Raw genomic sequence first — 15,046 nt, forward strand, 5'->3', positions numbered from 1 at the left:
TAGAAAAAGTACTAAAAATAACTAGGTAAAATTTTTAACTAGGTAATTACCTAGTAATTTAGGTACCTAGTTTTAAAATTCTAACTAGGTACAACTTTTAAACTAGGTTCTTCAAAAAATTTTAATTTCCCTAAATATGAAATGTAAAATGCAGTACTCATACGAAATAAAAAATGACCATAGACTTCGATTTTGAATCAGATTTTGAAAAGAACAAGCAAGAGAGTTAGTCTAAAATTTGTTCGAAGAAAAAATAGATGAATCTACTTAAATAATTACAGAAGGAGATTGGATATTTCAACTGAGTAAACTCTATTGTGCAGAAGCACTCGAGTCGTAAGCCAAACCGAACAGCAAGATATATGATCAACAATTTTCAACTTCACTCTTTCAGATTCAGACAAAAATGGCGAAAAATCTTAAAACATGAGAGTGTGAGAGATGAAAGTCATGACTCATAAGACGTGGTGAGGGACTGTGCCTGTAGGCGCGAAAAACCATGAGGTTGGGAGCGAAAAATATCAAGTGGGTGACATAAAAATGAATAAAAAACATCGTTGCCATTATTTTGACAACGCTGCATAAAAATCGAAATTACCTAGATAATTATCTAGGTAATAATTTTTAAAAACTAGGTATTACTATTACTAGGTAATTTCTAGGTAGAAAAATTGGCCAAAAACTAGGTAAAAGTAGAGAAAAAAAAACTAGGTAATACTAGGTAACTAGGTAAAACTAGGTAATACTACCTAGTATTGCCACCACTAGTCGGAACTCATGAAACGAAACCTCGTTATATATACTTGGCTAATCGGTCTTGCGCTCCGACCTTCACTTCTGAGAGACGTCCGATTAGAGCAGAGGATCACTCGGTAATGCAAAGCGGTCAAATGTCTTAAAGTGCAAAAAGTGCAGTCATTGGAGTGTACCCAGGTCCGAAAAATATATGAAATAACAATTGAAGACCCTTTGATGTCCAAGATTTCTCCATATCAACATGGGAGGACAACGGATTCCATGGTGTATTAATACACCATGCGGATTCTTACTCATAGTTTTTCAGGGCTTCTTTGTTGACTTCGACTTCGATAAACCATGCGAATGCGAGTAGAGTAGAACACGTTTTCTAGTTAGGCAAATGATTTTTTTTAAATCGAGTAATTTCCCGAGGAGAATTTTCGCATGACGACATGCATTTATAATGTATTGTAAATGGAAGAAAAAAATGTAACATGCATTGTGCAACATACACCAAAAGTGAACCCTTTTTCCGTTTTGGAAAGCGTTTAACACGTATTCTACGTGCATGCACAGAACTGTTTTATTTTCATTTTTAAATGTGTTTTTAATACATTCATAATGCATGCTGAAAACGAACTTTTATTTGGCCTACAGATATGAAATTCCGCATATTTATGAATCGGATGTAGTTCTATTGGATTCAGAAATTTCGGCAAAAAAGACAAAAAGAAACAGATTTTGTCAACTTTATTTTATTTATTTCATCAACGTTACTTATAACATGCGACGTATAACATATAACTTATAACATTTAAACTCTCCACCGGTATAGTCGGAACATCGCAGCCTTCAGTCTCTTTATCAAAGCCGTCGATAGGCACATCTTGCAAACGGTCCGTGTCAGCGAATTCCAGCGGAACGGGCAACGCCAGGGCTGAATAATCAAATTCGAAAGACGTCCGCGTCTCGGAAGCATCCGGAAAGGGCGATATGGCATTCAGCATATGGCATTCGGATGAGTCTTCTCCGCCAATGGCGCGTGAAGTTGCAGCAACGCCATTGCAAACTTATTTATTTTTTTTTCATGCCGATGGATCGGAAAGAGAAAATTTCGATTTCCGTAAAATGTTGGCCAGACAAACTTTCAGCTCAATCATGGCGTATTTTTGCGCTAACAAATTCAGAAAAATTATTTTTAATTGAGTCTAAATAAAAAGCTTCTGAATTAAATTCACCGATGCAAGTGCGGACGCCACCGCTAAATGGAATAAAAGCGTACAGATGTCGTCGACGCTGTTCTCCGGCAGGAATCGATCCGGTTTGAAAGATTCCGGATCAGGGAAAAATTCCGGATTGTGATGGGCGGCGTAAATATTCATGCAAACTGTTACACCTTTAATTAAAATTTGCGTTGGCATGAAGAAGGCCTTGGCTACGTCGCTCGCTTACCAATGCATTTCTTTCAACTGTAAGGCTTTTTTCAAGATCTTGAAGTAGTTGCTTTTCTTCTTGAAGCATCGAAACTTTTATCTCTGCGCTTGCAAGCAGTTGCTGAGCATTCATCGCTTCGTCTATGAAACAGGAATAATAATTTCAAAGTTATAATTTTAAGTGAAAGATGTAATGAAAATACCTCGTAAAACTGCAATGCTTTGCTCGTGTTTAGCAATTGTGCAGGCATAAATCTTATTCTTATCTTCACGCTAAACAGTAGACCCCGAAAAGAAAGTGCAAGACTAAATCTTTTTCAAAAAATTTGCTGTTAACGGAAAATTATATTGTTGTTGAAATTGAGAATCATAAAAAAGTCAAATTATTGTTTCAATTCACTATTGGTACTTGAAAAAATTAATGTAGAAAACAAAAAAGAAATAATTCACCAACAAACTAATACAATCACTTGAAAGAAATAATATTATGTTCTCCAATGCGCTTGTGATTATTCTCGATAATTTTCCAATGCCTGTAAGATTGCCTTAGTCCGCTGTTGCATCAGTAGGATGGCTTGGCTTTTTTCGCATTTCTTTTGAACAGAACTACTTTCCTCCTCCGATTCATTTACTGGCGTCATGTTCAACGACTTATAGTATTCACATTGATGCTGGCGCCTCGCTTCTTGGACGGCAAAAACAATCTTGGCCATTGAAGTGGTTTTGTTGTGTTTCTCTAAAACAGCCGTCATCACTGCTGTAAATGAAAGAACAAATCGAAAAATGGGCATTAAAACATTCGTTAGTAGGGTGCTATTGACCACAGTACAAACCTCCGAAAATTGAAAGAATGTTGACGAGAGGGCAAATACCCGGCCGCGAATCTTTGGTACGCGTCTTCCACTGCATCTTCGTGCAGATTTCACGGGTTATCAAGCAGTCCATTATTCTTTTAGCTAAAGTTGAACAGTACGAAATGTGACCGAGATCCGTAATTTGGACCGCGCACTAAATGTAAAGCAAAGTAAAATGATCTGACTGGCACAATGCGATGTAATAATATAATAATTAGACCTACCAGACTAACGGATAGATCCAAATCAATTAGAGCAGTGTTGAGTATCATGACGTCTTCTAACCGGTTCAAAGGAAGACTTAAGTTTCGCCCTACCGTTTTCCGAAAGTGATCCATGTTTTATCGAGACATGTTTCTATAAATTTTTTTGACGGAATCAAATGCTTCAGTAATGTATTAGTGGCATTTATGCCCTGCAACACTTGGGCTTTCCAAGCTGCATCATCTAAAATGAATTACGAAAAAGGGACATATCAAGTATAGTAAGAAGAAAGATAAATATTAAGAAGGAAACACGCCATAAATACCAGTAGTGTTTGTTGGAATATTGTTCTGAACTGCAATTCCGGTCTCACCATTGGAAACACTATTTCGTTTTTGTAAAGCCGTTACTCCCGTAAATCTCGTTTCGGAATTGTTACGATTAGAACTTGCGTTCGGTTCACTGTCAAGAGAAATCACGGATTGATTTCTACTATGAGTAGAATTTCGCTCATCGTCCGTTCCCTTTGATGCTGCTCCTTTCTTACTGACAATTGTTCGAGGCTTTTTCGCAATATTTCCACAAGTAGTAGGAAAAGGCTTGCTACCAGAACCAGCTAAATACCAAAATAAGCAAAATAATTTTAGCAAGAATTTGATAATGAATGTGAAAATAATTACGTCTACTATTAGGAGTACTTGCAGAAAAGCTTCTAGACAAGTTTTTGGAGTTATCCATTCTTTTCGCTAGCTGCATAAGGGCGTGCGAACTTGTATCACCATTAGAGCCTTATGAAAAATAAAGGCAAACATTGATAACTTTAATTAAATTAGTTGAAGAAATCACCTTATATTAAAAATTACATACAAAAAGAGAGCTCTTTCGGAGGTCGTTCCCAGGATTCGAGGCTCTCGTTGCTTCCTAGCTGAGTTTCTTGCAAGGTGTTTAAAACTTTACTAATTTCATTCTCAGCTTCTTCATAAGGAACTACACATGGACAAAAATATAATTCGGGAATAAATTACAGCACTTTAGACGAAGGTAAGAAATTTTTTTACAGAACTTACCAGGGCATTCAGTGGTAAGATCCATTATGTCGTATTCTACAAAAGTCAGCTCAGGGTACCTGCGCTTTTTGAAATTAATCAAAAGCCATTCCCAAGTGTAGAGTCCGTTGACATTAAAGTCAGGATGGGGATGAAGAAAATATTTGAAATCTACATCTACCCAATCTTTTGGCACCAAGGATACAAGTTCAAACGACTTCCCATCAGGCCCGGTTTGATCACTGGAGACCACGTGAAAAAGCAGCTCTTGACTTGACGATCCTGGAGGAAGGCCAATCGTGGGATACGTCCCTCGAAATGGGCCTCCATTGTAACGACTACCTGGCTGCATTTTAAAACAAAGTAACATTTTTTTACCCACTCACAAAAAAAACTTTTAAGTTGAAATTCGAACTCACTTGCTTTGCCAATTTCAGAAGAGGAGACGAGCTGGTACCGTCAAAATTCGCCATTGTGATTTCTTCTTGGTAGACTGCCCCGAGAGTTATACGTGTAATGAACGCGTTTCTGAATGAAAGAAGACAACGGATCAGATTGCGCACTTTTTCAACTTAGGGGGGGGGGCTATTGTTCTAGTCACGCTTTAATCGATTAATCAGTATGATTAATAGATAATGATTAATCAGTATCATTAACAGTTAACAGTATGATTACAGCTTACAGCGGCTATTACCTGAACTTCGTAGACTGTGGTTGAAGTGAAAAACAACCTATGATTGAAGTGATTCTCTGAATTTTCCATCTAGTTTTGGGGCAGGAATATGGCTTTGAACTCTTTCAGGGAAAATAGCATCAAACTGTCGGATGATGAGATCGATAAAGTTCTTAATGGTAATTCGAGTTATAATAGAAAACGCCCGATAAGTGAACTGTCAAAAAAATATGCATCAACATTACGCCGCAGAGCTAATGATATTGTGGAAGTTTGGCAAAATCAGGGAGTTCCCCACAATGTTTGGGTGAATATGAAGAGACACCCTGACTTGGTGTCTAAATTGCAATTGAAACCAGAAGCAGATACGATGCGTCAATCGCAAAATGAGGTAAACGAATGACACAATCAATCAAAAATATTTTTGCTCACTATAATTTGTAATTGGGTTTTTCACTTTATAGTTGTTTGTTCCTGGAACATTGGATGACAATCCTAGTGATGACTGTACAGATAGTGTGACGGACGGAAACGTAGATTTTGACCCTGATATACAAAGTTTGCATGAAAGTCAAAATTTATAAAAAAAGCGTAGCTATAATTTATTTAATCATATTTTAGATTCAAGAGAAGCAGATAACTTCAAACTGAATTCAATCACAATGTTACAGCTGCTTAGACATTTCGCTGTCTATACTAATCAAAAACAGAAACACATGACGTACCTGTTGACACTGTTTAAACTTTACGAGCCTATCCCCTGTTATTCATTGCTGCCAAGCACAGGAAAGGCGTTGTTAAAAATTGATGGTAGTGACTGGCCTATCACTTCAAATGAATCAACACCACTAAAGCTGCCTGCAGCAATTCCAATAAATGAGGGCCATTATATTCATTTTGGGATTGAGAATGCTTTAAATGGCTCCTCGGTTGGCCTCATTCATCGCGATGCGGACCTGATCCAATTTGTTGACTTATATCGCAAACAACCAGGTCTTCTACCGGAAAAATTACGTGATAGGGTAAGATAAGTAGATTACGTTTATAAGGCTGTTCATCTTGATATATATAATATATCTAAGTAACCGAGGGACTGTTCACTCTTTTTACCAATTATAATCTCCGGAGAAAATAGAATTTTTCCACAACTTTTTCCAGCAAACTGAGAGGCCTTTCCAAATATTTTCTTATTTTTCCTATTTATTTCCGGACGATTTTTTTAGATTCAGGCTTTTGACTACAAATTACAAAGTGAGAGAGCGAAGGGTATGCTCCGAGATGAATTCATCGATGAAGAAGAAATGACTGATGCAGCTGGTATTCCTCATTACAAAATAGATATCAACATTGACGAGGCAAAACTGAACGAGGATAAAAATGCTGCTACCATTACACCCATTCTTGGACGAATACATTCCGTTCGCCCAACAGCTTCATCTGGAATAGGTACCGAAATTCTGCTTGCCACCTCTGTATTTGTTATTGGATTCTATGTTGGTAGGGGAAAGCCCGATGATATCTCTAGCTTTCTGTATAATCTTGTCCTTGAATTTGGTCGTTTGTCGCCCTCAAATTGTGACAACGTATGTACTAATGGACGCTGTTTTACTGCTTCACTCCGCTGCATAATAGCAGATGGTCCCATGAGATCGTATTTGAAACGTACTAAGGGTAACTCTGGTTATTGGTCATGCGATCGTTGTATTCAGAAGGGGGACATGGTTAATCGAGCAATTTTATTAAAAAATGTAAATGCTCCAAAGAGAACGGACACTGATTTTTTGACGTATCACGCCAGTAAGTTTTCTGCCGACGACCACTTAAAAGATCCAACTGATATAAGTCCGTTTGTAGAAATGAATTTCCCAATGGTGACAGGCTTCATAATTGATCCTATGCACACAGCAGTTGAAGGGGCTTTTGGACGTAGACTTGAAGGGTTTATATTTGTTTCGGGGGAAGGCAAACTCTCTAGTGCTCAAGTAGCTGAAGCTGACCGTCGAATGGGTCATTTTAATTTTTGTCGCCCTTATGGTTTCGATCGTTCCGTCGGGAAACTTTCCACCTGCAGAAATTTCAAAACTCATGTGAAGCGCAACATTTTGTATTATTTCCTGTATCCACTTTTTAAAGGGATTCTAAGCGATGAAGATCTGGAACATATAATGTTGTTACAATACGGGATGTTGCTCTTGGGTTCATTCAACCGAAAACCAGTTTCTAGTACAAATATCGCGGAAGCTAAGAAAACTTTCTATCAATATTCTGTGGGTCTCACTGAGCTCGGTATACCATGCAGGTTTGTGAGCCATCAGGTGACTCATTTGTGGGAGGACGTACAAAAATATCAGTGTGGCGTTGAAACGAATAGTGCTTTCCCTTTTGAGAGTTTTCAAGGCTTTTTTCGACGGTGCTTACGTAGTGGTAATCTACAAGCCGAACAAATTCGAAACCGCTGTATCGAGAAGAGTAAATACCAATTACCAACAACATCGTGTGGAATGATAATTGAAAACAAATTGCAACTTACTATTGAAGCAAAGACTTTGAATAAGAAATCAAACAAACTTTTGCAATTGGTACATAGAGGTAATCGCTGGCCAAAAAAGCTTGTTTTTACTGATTTTGTTCTGAGTGATACGTTTCCCAACAACGTATTTTTATCAAATTCATTCGATGCCTTTGTATGCGTCGATATTGCTATTAAGAATGGTATTACCCAAATAATTGCACACAAATTTCTCGAGCTTGTCAATGCATTCACATATCCTTATATTTCTTCCCGGTTTCATATCTTTTCTGGTTCAAATCTGAGCAGTGTTACGTTTCCCATGCGCCCCTCTGACGTTTTTTGTAAAGTTTTCGCTATTCCATTAAACCCATCCCCCCCAATATCTTTTGAAAATATCGAGCTCATTTGGTATTTAGCTCCCTTACTACACACATATGAAAACCGCAATCAATAAACACTCCTAAAATCTTCCCGGTAATACCATATTGAAATAAACATGTAAGCATTAAGAAATGTTTGACTTCTTTGCGTGTCTTGATTTGAACTTGCTTGTATAAGTACTAATCAGTTTCAAGTTATAAACGCATTTATAAGAAACAAATCCACGCATTTTTTATAAATTTTATAATTGAAAACATTGTGCAGCTTTATATCGTAACGATCAGTGTAGTGGTTTGAGTGTTGGGTTCCGGTGCATGAGTTTAACGTTCAAATCCTTCGTCCGTCTGAAATTTTCAACATTTAATCATTATGAAGAATTTAGAGTATTTTGAATGAAAGAGTAATACTGTGCGACTTTCATTTATTCTTATCTTTTATATATGCATATAAGTTACCAGTTTTGATTGCAGGAGTTGTTTTGTTGAAACTGTTGCAGTGGTTAGAGTGTCGTAAGATGGTAATGGCCTACGTTCGGTTTCTACTTCAGACAGTCAGGTTATTCTTGAGTCAACCAATATTGTTTGATTGACGACGATATGCGTCTTCCACAAAATAATTTTAAAGAGTAAAGACGGCCATTTTGACTAAAGGATCAACAGTTATCTCGTTTTGTGTGTTGTATTGTTTATCAATGTATATAAGTAATATGTGGTCTGGTTGGTATAGTGGTTATAGCTTCGGTATGAGAAGCTAGACAAAGCTTCTCGGTCTTAGGTTCGATTCCTGTCCTCGAAGTAGCTTTTTTCAAAGTCTTTGAGTTATTTGGCCTTCCAAATGAACAGGATTTTTTTATTTTAGCCATACAATATTTGTAGCGAAAGCATTTATAAATACAAAATTTTATGTTTTAACATGACTTTAAACGGATTCTGATTTTAGTTATTGGATACCATATACATTGCATTTTTCATCCGTCATTGAAACGGAAAATTCTTTTTCGCAGTCAGCGCCCTTTTTTCTAACCACTCCTCTTCAAAAACGGAGAATTCATTCCAATAATGAATTAAAATTGCGTTCTACATGCATGTGCTGATCCGACCGTATAACACAATGCGAAAATTCTCCTCGGGTTACTATCGTCTTTCTGAGTGTATAATTCTAAGCAAAAACGTTTTTTTTTTTTTTTTTAAATAGAAAATTGTAAGCGTTCGACAATTGGCAACACTGTTAAACGTCGGTCGGACTCGGCTGTTTTATTTTGTTTCGTATGTTGATCGTTTGTACACGCTTACACGTGTATTGTGTAGGAGTAAATCACATTTTAGTCAGCAATTCTATTATGTTGCATTAAGCTGGTTGAGATAACGGTATAGATTAACTTTGATCAAGTCGGTTAATATACATAGTCTTCAAGTTAAACATTACTTTTTCCTTTTACTGAACATGTCCTTTCTCAACACGTTTTGTCGTTTTCCAGAAAAAGGTTCATATTTTTTAAACAATCACACCCGCAAGAATGAAACGAGCTTGGAAAAGCAAAGAGTATACTCCACAAAAAAAAAGTGGAACTCCAGAACCTGAAACTTCTCATCAACTGATGGTAATGTAAAAAGTTTCTTTCTGGTCAAATTCTAGTTTTAATCAAAATTTTTAAGGCTCAATCTTCAGAAACAGCTGGTATGCTGAAACTAATTGTGCTAGAAAATTTTTTATGTCATGATCATCTGAAAGTGGAATTTAACAAAAAAATTAATTTCATCATTGGTAAGTGGTAACTATGTAATTTATAATTTAAAATATTATTTTATGTACATCTTTTTGTTGCAAAGGAAAAAATGGCAGTGGAAAAAGTGCAATCCTTACAGGAATAGTAGTTGCTCTTGGTGAAAGAGCTTCATCCACATGTCGTGGTCAAAGTTTAAAAGGTATTTTCAGATTTTTTCTCCTTGGTTGGGTTAATTAATGTATTTTCTTAATCCCACAAAGAGTTTATCAAAACTGGAAAATCCAAAGCTGTTGTCTCTGTTACTTTGCTAAATAAAGGGAAGGGTTCCTACAAGCGAAACACTTTTGGTGATACCATAACAATTGAACGAACAATCAATGCTTCAGGAAGTGGAGGATACAGAATTCTCAACGAACATCGTATTATTCACGTTAACTTTTTCAAAGTGCTAATTAATATTTTTTTATTTAATATTGTGTTTAAGGAAAACTCATCAGCAAAAAGCATAGTGATCTAGACAGAATCCTCGCTCAAATGAATATCCAAGTAGACAATCCTGTGTGCATTTTAAACCAAGAGACAGCGAAGAACTTTTTGCACAACAACGACGCACAGCAGAAATACAAGCTGTTTGAACGTGCAACACAAATTGATGCTATACATAACGAGTATTTAGTAGCAAAGGAAGAGATATCAACAAGCAAGTCTTGCTTGGAAGGAAAGTTGCAGGTTTGTTTTCTATTTACAGATTATTCTTGTTGCCAAGCACTTTTTAAGTTAGCCTTCGATGAAATGCCTGTGTGTGACATAACCAATATCTTTACTTCTTAACTATGGTACTTTTAGAGTTTGAAATTTTTACATGCTGATGTGAATAAATGGAAGACCAAAAAGGAATGGTATGATGCAATCAATAAAGTCCATGACAAGAAAGAACAATTACAAAACGAAATACTTTGGGCACACGTTGAAGGTTTCGAGAAAAAAGTGACTAAAGCATTACAAAAGAAGAAGAATCAGCTGTCGGAAATTGAAAAGGTATGTTTTTAGCTCTGGAAGTTTCGGATGGTCACTTATTACTCATTTTTATTGTTAGACTCGTGAGAGAATGCAGGAACAAGAACAACAATTATTTAAATTGCAAGAAAAGTTTCAAACACACAAAGTCGACGCCGTCGATAAGAAAAAACAGGTTTTTTTTTTAATTTTTTCCATTGATTAAGCATTCCCTAATAACTTAAGATTTTTTTAAAGGTACAAATGGCTAGAGAAAAATTCGTTGTTGTTGATAAACAATTAATCGAAATGAAGAATCGGAAAAAAACGGTAAACATTTAATACTTTTGCACTTTAGCATACAATTCTTGACACCATATTTTATACACAAGTATGTAAACGCATATTTTTTATGTAGTTTCAGCATGATCTTGGGCAATTGGGCACTGAAAAGCAACGTCTCATGAAAGATAAGACAGATTTAATCAAAGAAATTGAAAATTTAAAGAAGACGTACGTGTTACTTGCCAAAATTTTACATATTTGATTCAAATTGATTTTTCATTGGCAGTTACGGCGACAGCGAACATGCTCAAGAAAAGGCGAGACGAGAAACTAGTTTACATCAGTTAAAGGAAAAGTTTGAATCTTTTGATTCATCGCGAAAAGTTTCTGAACATCAGGTCGAACAGCTAAAAAATGCTTGTATTCAATTGAGGAATGAAACTGTGGATGTGAAGAGTGAATCAACGCGTTTTCACAATAGCTTAGGTAAATACTGTCACAGGTGGTTAGAAACCATGTTTAATCTGATTACAATTTTACTACAGAAAATAAGAAAAAGACACTGGCTCAGCTCCAAAAATCAGATTCAAACTCATGTGCAGTCTATGGGGATTGGGTCCCTAAATTGCTTCAAAGAATTGACAAAACGTCGTTTAGGGGATCAAAGCCTAAAGGGCCAATCGGTATAAAGAGCTATGATCAAGCTACTGTTCTTCGTATAATCTTAAAGGTTTTTTCCCCTTCACATTTTCCTTTTACGTAATTAGGTTCTTACATTAAACTTCGAGATAGATCTTGGGCACCTGTAGTAGAGCATTATTTTGGACAGAGGCTTTCATGTTTTGTTTGCTCCAATGATGAAGACGCGAAGTTACTCCAGAAAATAGTTCACGAGGAGGTGCCGCGAAACGGACAAGCTCCAAAAATTCTTGTTTCGTGTTCGAATGGCCAGGTATATCGCGTAATCTTTCAGTTTCTAAATGTTCGATTTTTAATCTCGAAATTATTAGATTCATGACGTTAGAGAGCACAAAGTTCATTGCAGTGAGGAATTGCTAAGCAAAGATATCCATTGTTTAATGGATATGTTGATAATTGATGATAACGATGTTACGAACGTCCTGATAGACTTAAACGGCATTGAACAAGTTCTCCTCGTTGGTAAAGACCGAGATGCGTGCTATTTATTGGCGGATTCCTCTCGAGTGCCTTATAATTGCAAAAGTGCGATCACCAAAGAAGGAAATACTTATCATCCGGATCCAAATTATCGTTCTTACTGTGGAAGAGTAAGAAATACGGCAAGATATCTTCAAGCTTCGGTGGAAGACGCAATTCGGTAATTAACTGCATACTACTTATATTTAACTTTTTTGCGTATTAATTTTACCTCTTTATGAAAGGAATTTACACCAAGAAATTGAAAACCTGCAACGCGATGAAATAAGAATCGGTCAACTCTTCAAAAACCTCAGTATGCAAATTCAAAATAATGAAGGACAGTTAAAACACGAAGAATCAAAACTCTCGTCAACGCGCAAAGAAATAATTGATATTGTTATGAAAAAAAGGGCGATCGAGGAAGAAAATGTCGAAGGCAATTCTACGGATGTTCTGGCTTTGGTATTAATTTTTTTAAAGTTGTTTTAAGTGCGTACATGAAATCATAAACTACTTAATCTCATAGGAAGAAGATTTAGTTGACGTGGAAAAGAAGTTGGAAAGGATTGATGAAGATTTCCAAACCAAGAATGACAATTTCGAAGAACTAAAGCGCGAGTTGGAAAAATTACAGCAAACAGCTGACCAGCACCAGACCACTATTTCTTCTTTGATGACAAACAGAGGGCCATTGCAGGTTTATTACAACCAACTGTTGCGATAAAAGAGAATCTAAATTTCTTTATTTGTTATTATATTTGGCAGGAATCGTTTAGATTAAATGAATTTCAGCAACAGAACATCAAGGAGAAAATTGATAAGTTATCTACTAAGCTTACCAGCATGCAATCAAATTTTGATGCTTTTGAATCAGATTATGAAGAAGCTAGGGCTAAAGCAGAATCGGAAGCCGCGTTGTCTGCACAGGCATCCTCTCGTGTACTAGTGACTAAGTGAGAGAATGATATTTTATTTCAGTTAAGAGTATTAATAACATGTAAAATTTTAGATCTTTAAAGAACCTTTATTCAGAATTAAGACAATTAGAGAAGGAAGTCGTTGCACAAGAAAAGGAATTAGGATCTCGTGACCATGTTTTTGCAGAATATCGAAGGCGCAAAGCAGATTATGAACGAGCGTACTTGGAAGTCACCAGAGTACAGAGTTCTTTAGGGGTAATTTTTACTTAATAATAATACTTCTTCATGAAATGAAGTCTTTTGTGTGCATAGAAAATTATGGACATGAGCAAGAAGCGTAAAGATTTCATTAGCGTATTTCGCGATTGCATCGAATCAAGAACATTCAAAATATTTCGGGCCCTTTTGAGAACTCGTCACTATAGTGTAAGCTAATCTGTTTTCTCAACCTGTAATAGAGCATGAAATATTTTTATTTTAGGGAAAAATTTCGTTCGACCACAGTAAAAAGACACTTTCAATGATAGTTGTTCCACCTGGTCGTGATGAATCCTCTCAACCGGCTAAACGCGGTCGTGAAAGTGGTGCAACCGACATTCGATCCTTAAGCGGTGGGGAACGGTCTTTCACGACGATTTGCTTCATTTTGTCCTTGGTGGGAGGCCACCGAAAGCCCATTCAGAATCCTCGATGAGTTTGACGTATTTATGGTAAACCATTTGCCATGTATATTTTTTAAATTTTAAACTCAAATATTTAAGAAAGCTGATTTGGAATCCTCACTACCTATTCTTTGCGTAGGACCACGTTAATCGGTCGCTCTGCATGGAGTTATTAGTTACTGAAGCAAGTGAGAAATCAGGCCGTCAATTTGTTTTTCTCACGCCACTTGGAGTGGATAACCAACAATTGAATAATATGAACGACTTATTCATTTTCAGGTTTGCTATTTTTTTTTTAAACTAGTAAATAGTTTTTTATTTACTTCATTACATTATAGGATCATTACTTAATTATCATTACTTGTAGGATGGATGATCCTGATCGTCGTGAGGAAAGTAATCCTGTTTGATTTTGAAACCTGCTTTTCGTTCTGTTACGTTACTGTTTCAAACGAATCCGTTATAAACTACAAATTACGATCCATATTATTTTCGTACGTCTACTCGGAAATTTTTTAATAAACAAAGAATTAATGTTCTATGGAATTTAGTCGCCAAATGTCTCAATCCTCTGCGATGTGCTGGCGATATCGGCATGGCGAATAAAACGAGTCTCCCTGCTTCGTCCCGATTCTGCGATTCGAAACCCATCATCAAATTGGAGACACGTGAGTAATTTGGCCGCATGTGAGCTGAGTAAAAATTGGATCTGGGGAAGGCATCAATATCTTGAAGATTTGACAGGGAAAAGTTATTGTGAACATTTTAAACCTTAAAGAACACGTTGATTACATTTTTGTAACATGATATGATGAAATACCTTGAAGCAGAAATTATTTAGCTTCAGAAGACATAGCTTGCGAGCTAGGATTAGACCATTTTATTTCTATTGTCACAAGCACCTAGTTGGCCAGGTACACAAAAACTTCAGCTGATATTATCTGAAAACATTTAGTCAAGAATGCAGTAAGAATCATCATCTAAAGACTGTGTGATCAATTACTTAAAAACAGTTAACTCATTATACGATCTCCGTTGTTTAACTTTAAATTTTTTTTTAAGTAACTTATGAAAGTTACGACGTGTAATGTCATGTATGTGCGACTGTGCAACTAACATAAGATTCAAAACTCATTACTAGATGTCGCCACTGTCGTTCTTGTTGTTCCTGCGTCCCCTATGACCTATGTCATGAAACAACCGAAATGGGCGAAACAAATTATTGCTAATTATACTTCTATTCCTGTGATTTCAAATAATCTTATGTAGGTTTATCTTGACAGAGTTTCCTTATTTTCATATTATACAACTTATTTCTTCAAATTTTAGATGCATAGCTACTGTCAGTCATCCCAACAAGTTGACTTAGCGCTCAGTCACTTTCCATCCATTGGATCCTCATGCTGTCAAAAAACTAAAAAGCCCACATATAGTGGAATAAAATGTGGGGAGATA

General features: G+C 36.3%; 2 protein-coding genes and 2 long non-coding RNA genes across 6 annotated transcripts; 1 reads left to right on the forward strand and 3 right to left on the reverse strand.

Annotated features, from left to right (window-relative positions):
- Window positions 1–1,483: 1,483 nt before the first annotated feature.
- On the reverse strand, window positions 1,484–2,441 carry LOC124341541. 2 transcript variants are annotated; one of them, XR_006918445.1, is made up of 4 exons: window positions 2,375–2,441; window positions 2,191–2,312; window positions 1,977–2,125; window positions 1,484–1,912 (listed from the first exon to the last, which is right to left on the reverse strand). It is a non-coding gene; the product is annotated as an uncharacterized LOC124341541 (long non-coding RNA). The 2 variants fall into 2 exon arrangements; XR_006918444.1 differs by having other exon boundaries at window positions 1,977–2,312.
- A 55-nt stretch (window positions 2,442–2,496) lies between these two features.
- On the reverse strand, window positions 2,497–4,794 carry LOC124341194. 2 transcript variants are annotated; one of them, XM_046794192.1, is made up of 8 exons: window positions 4,695–4,794; window positions 4,297–4,621; window positions 4,097–4,216; window positions 3,910–4,017; window positions 3,555–3,845; window positions 3,250–3,472; window positions 3,005–3,179; window positions 2,497–2,925 (listed from the first exon to the last, which is right to left on the reverse strand). In XM_046794192.1, exons 1-6 carry the CDS (start codon window positions 4,746–4,748, stop codon window positions 3,339–3,341), a joined length of 1,032 nt encoding a protein of 343 aa, XP_046650148.1. In that variant the 5' UTR covers window positions 4,749–4,794; the 3' UTR covers window positions 2,497–2,925; window positions 3,005–3,179; window positions 3,250–3,338. The 2 variants fall into 2 exon arrangements, with proteins under 2 accessions (XP_046650148.1, XP_046650147.1); XM_046794191.1 differs by having other exon boundaries at window positions 2,497–2,928.
- A 4,279-nt stretch (window positions 4,795–9,073) lies between these two features.
- On the forward strand, window positions 9,074–14,077 carry LOC124340825 (structural maintenance of chromosomes protein 6-like). The gene is given in 23 exon segments (XM_046793530.1): window positions 9,074–9,208; window positions 9,319–9,441; window positions 9,497–9,605; window positions 9,671–9,766; window positions 9,828–9,986; window positions 10,052–10,296; window positions 10,414–10,605; window positions 10,664–10,759; window positions 10,822–10,893; window positions 10,982–11,076; window positions 11,135–11,334; window positions 11,394–11,531; window positions 11,616–11,800; window positions 11,859–12,187; window positions 12,252–12,471; window positions 12,536–12,706; window positions 12,775–12,962; window positions 13,019–13,184; window positions 13,242–13,355; window positions 13,411–13,584; window positions 13,586–13,639; window positions 13,731–13,870; window positions 13,959–14,077. Coding segments are annotated over 22 exon segments (3,270 nt in total). The 5' UTR covers window positions 9,074–9,208; window positions 9,319–9,357; the 3' UTR covers window positions 14,002–14,077.
- A 381-nt stretch (window positions 14,078–14,458) lies between these two features.
- Window positions 14,459–14,843, reverse strand: LOC124341560. The gene is made up of 2 exons (XR_006918470.1): window positions 14,595–14,843; window positions 14,459–14,532 (listed from the first exon to the last, which is right to left on the reverse strand). It is a non-coding gene; the product is annotated as an uncharacterized LOC124341560 (long non-coding RNA).
- Window positions 14,844–15,046: the final 203 nt, after the last annotated feature.

This window comes from Daphnia pulicaria, chromosome 5 (assembly GCF_021234035.1).
Source record: "Daphnia pulicaria isolate SC F1-1A chromosome 5, SC_F0-13Bv2, whole genome shotgun sequence".
In the NCBI taxonomy this organism is placed as follows: Eukaryota; Metazoa; Arthropoda; class Branchiopoda; order Diplostraca; family Daphniidae; genus Daphnia; species Daphnia pulicaria.

Coding starts and splice junctions, on each gene's coding strand:
- LOC124341194 (XM_046794192.1), bottom strand. CDS start 4,748: ATGGCGAATTTTGACGGTACCAGCTCGTCTCCTCTTCTGAAATTGGCA. Junction 4,018..4,096: donor TCCGAAAGAGCTCTCTTTTT/GTATGTAATTTT, acceptor ATTTTTCATAAG/GCTCTAATGGTGATACAAGT. Junction 3,473..3,554: donor TATTCCAACAAACACTACTG/GTATTTATGGCG, acceptor AATTCATTTTAG/ATGATGCAGCTTGGAAAGCC.